At 39.4% G+C, this 9,684-nt stretch overlaps 1 protein-coding gene across 1 annotated transcript; it reads left to right on the top strand.

Annotated features, from left to right (window-relative positions):
* Positions 1-1,655: 1,655 nt before the first annotated feature.
* LOC149198350 (uncharacterized) lies at positions 1,656-2,219 on the top strand. The gene has a single exon (XM_089409021.1). It carries the CDS (start codon positions 1,656-1,658, stop codon positions 2,217-2,219), a length of 564 nt encoding a protein of 187 aa, XP_089265147.1.
* The last annotated feature ends 7,465 nt before the right edge of the window (positions 2,220-9,684 follow it).

Here is a 9,684-nt window from a genome sequence, read left to right on the forward strand (position 1 = left end):
TTTTTAGTAAAAGTTTTCTTACTTTCATGATATGGATCACAGAAGCTTACAACCATTTATTTTATTTCATATTTATTTATTTTTATATAGTATAACTAAATCAAAATGTTAAATAAATTAAGAGAGGACTAAGGGACAAGATGTTACAACATATCTACACTGAACTAGAGAGTGCTCTCCCCACAATAAAATTATATAACCATTTAAATTTAAATTTAGATTTGAAAACTTTATAGGAAATTAGACATTTTATTTAATAGAACAATAAAGAAATTGGCCCTAGAGTATGACTAAGGAAATAGGTTAACCACCCAAGACGGAGAGGCATCTAGCAGGAGTTAAAGTCGTCTTCCCCTTATGGGCCACCAGGTTATTCAAGGTGGCGTGGTTTTCTTTGAATAACGATGATGAGTCAGCGTTCCTGAAAGCCTGCCCCTAACGGACCATAGCGAGTTATTCTAGGTGGCGTGGAGTTATTCCAAGTGGCTAAAGAAAGAAAGAAAAAAAAGAAAAGTATTTTAAAGTCCACGAAGTTAAATATAGCGTATGGGATAGATGCCTATTGGACATATTGCTTCTTCATTAGACAGATGCCTATTGGACATATTGCCTCTTTATTTGTTTCTTTATTTGTTTGATGTATATGGCCTTTTTTTTGGTGAAGCCTCACAATAAATGCTCCCAATTTTTTTACAAACCCCTAGCTAAATAAATTATCCCAAGAGCTAGCTGCCAGGATATTTGCATACCTTTCCCTGTTGTCTTTCAAAGCTTCATTAGTCTACATTCAAGGATAACAGCTATCAAGACTAGTTTGACAATTGAGTTATAATAAATTTTCCTATTTATAAAAAAAACAGAACTATAAACCAATATAACTATAAACAAATAGAAATGCCGTAGTGGTGGCACAATTAAAGGAGAAGAATTGCTGACAGTCATAAATAAAAACTCAAAAATGCCAACGGCACCGTGATAATCTAGCAAAATGTCTGCAGCTATGATACATATTGTGCTACGATACATTGTGCTGATATTACTCTCATAGAAAATGAAAGTAGTAACGTAGCATTTTAGAATTTGGGCTGCCTGGATTCTCAGTACCGATGCCGGCCTGCGTGCTTAACTGAACAATTTGTACGCTATATTTTTCTATCAAATCCTATGCATTATCACCCAACTTCTGCACCTTTGCCAGCTTGCGCCTGTTTTGATACCCGACACACTCGGTGACACAATCTCATGATATCCAAGTTGTGTTAGATACTGCTTCCATGTCTCTCGCCTCATGCCTCAATTCCTTATGTTCCAAATAACATTTATATCCCCAACCATCCCTGCATTTTCTAGGAACACAGCAGAAGCTGCCCTTAGCTTGCCTTTACATAAAATATATTTTCATACTTGAGCGCTGCCTGAAGCAACTGTGATTACTTTATTATCAGACAGCTCATCAAACCTGCAATTGTCATTTTTTTGGATCAAGTTTATTGTTACAATATCTTGTAATTTCCTCTTTATATATTCTCTCCATTCCTCTCTTCCTCCTCATCATTTACAAGAGAGATAAAGAGCCATTCGTATATGCAGATTTCTCGCTGAGAGAGATCGATATTGATCAAGTAAGGTTGCCATAACATTGAAAGTTTGTAAAGATGGGAATCTGCATGTCATCTGCAGTGATTTCTTACGCAGCATTGGGAGGACGTGGAGGAGCACCTGCGGCCATCGTTATATTGATGGACGGCAGCTATTCCCAATTTTCTCGCCCTGTTAAGGTCCAACAGATCTTGACAGAAAGTCCGGGCCATTTTATTTGTAACTCCGATGGCCTTTACATTGGCCAGAAGATGTCGGAGCTTCTTCCCTGCGAGGAGTTAGAGGTTGGTCAAATCTACTTTCTACTTCCACAAAAGAAGCTACAGTTTGTGGTTTCGGAGTCGGATATGGCTTGTTTGCTTTACAAGGCCCATTCTGCACTGAAACATATCTGTACCAAATATGGGGTCGGAGATTATATCCAGCCCAACCTCTATACAGACCCACAAATTGGAGAGAGATCCGCAGGTGCAGAAGAAGAAAAAATGAAATTGAGATCGGAGCAGTTGAATTCATTATCTGGGTGTGGCAGTAATAACATAAAGTCTGCGCGGTCGCAGTTTGGGTCTCCCAGAAAACAATGGAGAGCGAAGCTCGATACGATCGTCGAAGTCGCTTGACTCGTACCAATTTCCATGAGTTCCCCTCCTTCGAAAGATTAGTGTACATTCAAGTTAGTACCTTCCCCTGTTTATAACACCAGCTACAATAGCCCATTGAAAGGGCCAAACAGCGGGATTCGAACCGCAGTGATCTGATTTGGTCCCCGTTGTACCATATGCACAGTTTTTATGAAGAACATAGATCCTAACTGATATCTTGATTTGTCCAATATAAATATGTGGTTAAAGTCTTAATTACTCATGGAAAGAGATTTTCACTTTTAATAAAATATATGCAATTTCATTTAAAAAACAAATTTAGGTTTATTTGGAATATTTTGACACACAAAAATGGCAACGGTGGGTTTAGTATATGTTATGAGGGTTTTGTTATTAAATCATTGTTAATGAAAATTATCAATAAGAGGATCGCTCTAAGTAATTCTTCGGGAGATCGGAAAATTTTAAATTATCTGGCACTGTGTTTTTTTATTTCCTCCCGGATTTCTTTATTACTGGTTGGTGTGTATTTATTATTTTATGGTGGATCTTATTCTCTCCATGTCAGAGGATCGGCCTTAGAGGTAATGTTTTATATAATTCGAGACACTTCCTTTTGGGAACGACGACATACTTGTCTTGACTATCATCTCGGGCGTCGTCTACAGCGGTGCAGGAATTTCTCTGACTGACAAAAGTGGTCAGAATTTTGGCAAAAAAGTTTCAAAAAATATTGACTTAGCAGTGTTTGAATCTTGTTTTTGATGGTGGAAATGGATTCAACACCATCAAAAACCTACATGGCATCCAAAATCTTGAAGTTTGACAACTATAACCTGGATTTACAAAAATCCCTATTGAAGATTATGACTACGACATCTTCTCAAGGTGTTATATGAAGCAATATTTTAGCCTAATGGCCAATCACATAAGACATAGGTGGCTGGCACCATACCTCTTGGCATTTATGGTTTACTTTGGAAGGGGTATTTTTTTGTTGATCCCAAGGTTGTGGTGGACATTGGAGGATCCATATTGTCAGTTGGGGTGGATCGATATATTTACTCCGGGGCCATGTCATTTGACTATCACCTGGGGGAAGATTATGGAGCATGTGGTTTGTTAGTTTGACAACGATTTAGTCAGTTAGGTATAGACAGTTGTTTGTAACGAATAAGTGAGTTGTTTGTAACGAATAAGTGTGTAACGATTAATCAGTTATGTAAACTATAAAACTATCGTTTGCCCATGATATGTAAAGCAGTGTAAAACTCATTGTTAAATAAAACAGTTCGATCCAATTCAGTTTTAGCATTCTGTTTTCTTGTCTTGCTGTTTCTCTGGTTTTTTCCTTCATTTGTGGTATCAGAGCCGTGAGTCCAAAACCTGGGCGTGAGGCTGTGCTGTGCGTGAGGCTGTCCAGTGAAGGAAACGTGAGGTGCTGCTGTGCGTGAGGCTGTCCAGTGAAGGAGACGTGAGGCTGTGGTGAAGCGTGAGGGAAATTGCTGCTGTGCGTGAGGCTGTCCAGTGAAGGAGACGTGAGGCTTGGGAACTGTCCAGTGAAGGAGACGTGAGGCTTGGGAAATTGCTGTGTAGCGTGAGGCTTGGGAAATTGCTGTGTAGCGTGAGGCGTTTTTTTAAAGACCATGTAGACGTGCTGTCCCTGCGTGAAGAGCCAGAAGAGCCAGACTGCTGCGTATTTTTTTTTTTTTTAAAGGAGAGCCTGCGTTATCTGCCTGCTGGCCTGCATAAAGTTGCAGAGGATTTGTGACAGAGCGTGAAATCCGGGTATTGATCGGAGTTTCCAGACTTGTTTTTTTTCAGCAGATTTTTTTTTTTAAGTTTGAAATCAAGTCAAGTTGTGGTTTTTATAAAAATATTGAAAAAAAAGGAAGGGTTTGCAGAAATTTTTTAAAAGACAGCAGCAGATTGAAAAGGTTGAAATTTTTTTAAGACAGCAGTATTGTAGAACAGCAGATTGAAAAGGTTGAATTTTTTTTTTTGGCAGCAGTATTGTAGAACAGCAGATTGAAAAGGTTGTTCAGAATTTTTTTTTTTTTTTTTTGAAGACAACAGAGATTGAAAAGAGTGTTGTTTTTACAAATATTGTAGAAGGAAAAGTTTGCAAGAGATTTGCAAGAATGTTTTGAAACTAGAAAAACAAAAGGGTTTGCAAGAAACAAAGGATTTGAAACTAGTCTTTCTGTTTGAATTGGGGAAGTTATTTTTTTTTGAAAGCCTGAAACCCTAGGAAGGAGGAAAAATGGCCAAGATGTCGAATGCAAGATTCGAGGTGGAGAAATTCACCGGAAAGAGCAATTTTGCTCTTTGGAAACTGAAGGTTAAGGATCTGCTTGTGCAACAAGGGTTGCACAAGGCATTAGATGGAGTAACTAAGAAACCTGCAACCATGACTACTACAGACTGGGAGGACTTGGATGCCCGAGCTCTCAGTACCATCTGGTTATGTCTAGCAGATGAAGTTCTCTTCAACATTGTTGAAGAGACTACGGCGTCAGGTTTGTGGGAAAAACTTGAAAACCTTTATATGACAAAATCATTAACCAACAGAATTTATCTGAAACGACAATTATACAGTCTTCGAATGAAAGAAGGTTCAAGCGTTGCAGAACATTTGAATGTTTTTAATACACTAATTTGTCAATTAACAGATATGGAAGTCAAAATACAAGAAGAAGATAAAGCCATAACCTTGTTGTGTTCTCTGCCTGAATCATGGGATCACTTCGTAACCTCAATCAGCTTCAGCTCTGCTGATTCTTTGAAGTTTGAATCAGTCGTGGGAGCTCTTCTGTCTGAAGAAGTACGAAGGAAATCCAGCACTGATACAACTGCATCAGAATCCATGGTCGCTAGAGGACGCTCAAAGGAAAGAGGAGACAAACCAAGGGGATCTTCCAGGTCGAAATCGAAGGGCAAGAAGTGTAAGGTAAAATGTTGGAACTGCGGTAAAGTTGGACACTTGAAGAAGGACTGTTGGAAACGGAAGGAATCCGAAAACCTGAAGAACGAAGCGAATCAGGCTGATTCAGGTATGGTAGACGAAGTTTTATCTGCTGAAGAATTGTGTATGATAGATGAAACTTCACCTGAATGTAATGTCTCTCAGAGTTTTGATAGCAAGCTGTTAGACTCTGGTGCTTCGCATCATATGTGCCCACATAGAAATTGGTTTACTTCGTATGAAAATGTAAACGGTAGTTCTGTGTTTATGGGTAACAATATGTCATGTCAGACTGTTGGGATGGGAGATATCAGGATTAAGATGTATGATAACACAGTTAGGACATTAACTAGTGTTAGACATGTACCTGATTTGAAGAAAAATTTAATCTCTTTGGGAGTGTTGGATTCAGATGGTTATAAGTTTACAGGTCAGGATGGCGTCTTGAAGGTCTTCAAAGGTGCTCTTATGGTTATGAAGGCAGAAAAGGTCGGAAATCTTGACAGGTTAAAAGGAAGTACTCAGGTCGGTGAAGCAGTGGTTGCGTCAGAAAAGGAGGAAGCAGGTACTCGTCTGTGGCATCAGCGTTTGGGTCATATGAGCGAGAAAGGTCTTCACATACTGATGAAACGTAAATCTCTTCCTGGTCTGAAATCCTTGAATTTAGATTTCTGTAAACATTGTGTGTATGGAAAACAGTGTAAACAGAGATTTAAAGTTGGCAATCATAATAGTAAAGATGTTTTAGACTACATTCATTCTGATTTGTGGGGGCCTTCCCCTGTTATGTCATATGGAGGTGCATTGTATTTTTTAACGTTCATTGATGATTACTCTCGTAGAGTTTGGGTCTATATGCTAAAAAGGAAAGCTGATGTATTCAATGTCTTTAAACAATTTAAAGTAATGGTAGAGAAAAGAACAGGCAAATCTATTAAATATCTAAGAACTGACAATGGTGGTGAGTTCACTTCTGTTGAGTTTGAACAATACTGTAAGGATGAGGGCATTGTTAGACACAAAACTGCTGTTTCTACTCCTCAACAAAATGGTGTTGCTGAGCGTATGAATCAGACTCTTATGGAAAGAGCTAGAAGCATGATCAGCAATGCTAACTTGCAAAAGGAGTTGTGAGCAGAAGCAGTATCTACTGCTTGTTATTTAGTTAACAGATCACCTTCAGTAGCAATTGATTGTAAAATTCCTGAAGAAGTTTGGACAGGTCAGTCTTGTGACTATTCTCATTTGAGGATATTTGGCTGTGATGCTTATTCTCTTATTCCGAAAAATCAGCGTTCAAAATTAGATCCAAAGTCAAAATGTTATGTCTTTGTTGGGTATGACTATGCAGTGAAAGGATATAGGTTGTGGGATCCTACATTGCGGAAGATAGTCATTAGTAGAGATGTAACATTTGATGAATCCTCTTTGTTAAAATCAAATGTTGAAAGAATGGAACAGGAACAGGTATCGCCGAGTCAACGAGTTTAGTTGGAGGCTAGATCTTTCGGTGACAGTCGAAAGGAAGGAGAGACTTCTGGAGACAAAGGTGTTGAAGACACAAAGGAAGCCGTTGAAGCTTCTGAACCAGTGCAAGTTTCTGAACCAGTTCAACAACCAGTCACTCTGAGAAGGTCTACAAGGGAAAGGAAAACTCCCAAAAGGTATGAAGATTCTGCTTCATCTTTTGCTTTGGTTACTGAAGATGGGGAACCGTCTTGTTATCAGGAAGCGATAGATGATACAGATAGCGAGAAATGGAAAAAGGCTATGGAAGAAGAAATGGACTCCTTAGCCAAGAACAATACCTGGGATCTTGTAGAGCTTCCTCAAGGGAGAAGTGGTGTTGGATGTAAATGGGTCTTCAAGCTGAAACGGAAAGTTGATGGTAGTATCGAAAGATATAAGGTGAGACTGGTAGCAAAAGGGTATTCTCAGGTTGAAGGTATAGACTTTCATGAGATTTTTTCTCCAGTTGTAAAACTTGTTTCTATATGTACTGTGTTGGCACTAACTGCGTTGCTTAATCTTGAGTTAGAAAAGTTAGATGTTAAAACAGCTTTTCTACATGGTGATTTGAACGAAGAGATATATATGGAACAACCAGAAGGTTTTGTACAAGGTCGCAGCAGAAGATTAGTTTGCAAGCTCAGGAAATCATTGTATGGTTTGAGGCAGTCTCCCAGACAATGGTACAAGAAGTTTGATTCCTTCATGGTGAGCCAGGACTTTATAAGAAGTGAGTATGATCATTGTGTGTACTTCAAAAGTTTCAATGGCATATTCATTATCTTAGCTTTGTATGTTGACGATATGCTTATTGCAAACAAAAGCATGGAAGAGATCAACAGGTTAAAGGCTCAACTCTCTAGGGCGTTTGATATGAAGGATCTTGGAGCAGCAAAACATATCTTGGGCATGGAGATACACAGAGACAAGAAAAATGGTAAGCTTTGGTTATCACAGCAGAAGTATGTGGAGAAGGTACTTGAAAAGTTCTCTATGAATAATGTGAAACCTGTTAATGTTCCCCTAGCTTCCCATTTTAAGCTTTCTTCGGTTTTGAGTCCTAGAGCTGATGAAGAAAAGCAGTATATGTCTCATGTACCATATGCAAACGCTGTAGGCAACTTAATGTATGCGATGGTATCTACAAGACCTGACATTTCACATGCAGTTGGAGTTGTCAGCAGGTTCATGGCAAATCCAGGTAAAGAACATTGGCAAGCAGTGAAATGGGTGCTTCGATATCTAAGAGGCACAAGTGACCATTGCATCGTCTTTAATGGTAGTGAAGGATCAGTTTGCGATTATGTAGATGCTGACTATGCAAGTGATTTGGACAAAAGAAGATCTACTACAGGTTATGTTTTTACTCTTGCAGGTGGAGCAATTAGTTGGATGTCAAAGCTTCAAGAAACAGTTGCGCTGTCCACTACCGAAGCTGAATATATAGCTGCTTCAGATGCCAGTAAAGAAGCAATCTGGTTAAAGGGTTTGCTCGATGAGATTGGAAGGATGCAAGAGAAAGTGAATGTACTTTGTGACAGTCAAAGCGCTATTCACTTGGCTACAAACCCTGCCTATCATAGCAGAACCAAGCACATTGATGTAAGGTATCATTTTCTGAGACATGTGATCGATGGCGGAAAAGTAGCTCTTAAAAAGGTCCATACACGAGAAAATTGTGCAGACATATTCACAAAGCTTGCTGAAATAATGGCAGAGATTGAAGAAAGAATAGCAAGAAAAATGGGAGAAGACCAAGAAATATGAAACTGAATGTTTATTTGCTTTATTCAAGAATGAATTTACATCTACATGAGCACTCGATATATTCATGTGAATAACTACCGTTACATAACTAAAAAACTGTTTAACTACATTTACCCAAATTCGTTGTCAAACTAACATGGTTGAGACGTTGGATGCAGACATTTCAATTCAAGAATATTTTATCTGTGCCACTTTGGATGTTGAGCGGGATTATTCTCTGCAGACTCATTCCATAGATGTTATGACTCACCCTTTACCAAAACAACCCACGTTGCTATCTGATCGGAGACCACATGTCCCCACATTGTCTGACGAGGACACTTGTCCTCTACAACTTTCCACTCACCCAAATCAAAGAAGGCACAAAAACAAGAATGTCAAGATTGCTTCTGAGATTGAACTCTTGAGTTTTGGCCATGACGTTTTATGGGACCGTGTGGTAAGTTTACAAATTGGGCTCTCGTCAGGAGGTGGGTATTTGTCGGTGCGCGGGACATGGACATGACGGATTCGGTTTCTGCACAATGGTGACCTATATTGGGATATAAGCCAAAGGTGAGCAAGTTGATGAATTCATGGCACAATTTCAATTTCCTTCACAAGGACGACTCTAGCTGCATATTGATGACCCCCTGGGTACGAGGGCGTAGTTTCCGCAGCTAAGCAAGTGGTATGTGGGTTTTAACCGCCTCTTGGACACGCCTAGGATAGTTTGGTTTGGGTCAAACTACTTAGTTTTCCTCTAGAGTTTTGGACCTGCCAAGTAATGATGGAGATCAATAATGCAGTCGATCGCTTCATCTATATGGACCCTCGTGTTTTGGGAGCTCGAGACAAATTGGTTGCATGGATTCTGGTGGAGCTAAATTACCCCGGGGGTTTTCCTCATAACATTGATTTGTAGTGGGATTTAATTCATATTCAACAAAGGTTGGACTATTGGGGCATTCCCTTCAGATGCTTGCTATGTCATCATACGAGACACCTTCTGGAGCAATATTCTTTGAGATGTCATAGATTGAATGGTGCTCATTGTAGTGGACATAGAACAGATCCTGCCAGTGGATATTCCTCAATGCATCTTCATCATGGGGCTAAAAAAGGTACTACTATCTCTTTCGAGGATCTTTCTGTGTCTCAAAAATATCCTTTTTTTTAGCGTTCTGGCTCCCACCCCCCTCCTTGCCTGCCCACATGCCTGATCACTGTCCATGGATGGTCCAATCTAGTGACTCTCTTTGT

Source organism: Pinus tabuliformis, chromosome 2_2 (assembly GCF_031772625.1).
Source record: "Pinus tabuliformis cultivar Carrire ecotype Pingquan chromosome 2_2, CPIR1, whole genome shotgun sequence".
NCBI lineage: Eukaryota > Viridiplantae > Streptophyta > Pinopsida > Pinales > Pinaceae > Pinus > Pinus tabuliformis.

Bases quoted from the DNA above. Each gene is read 5' to 3' on its own strand.
- LOC149198350 (XM_089409021.1), top strand. From the start codon at position 1,656: ATGGGAATCTGCATGTCATCTGCAGTGATTTCTTACGCAGCATTGGGA.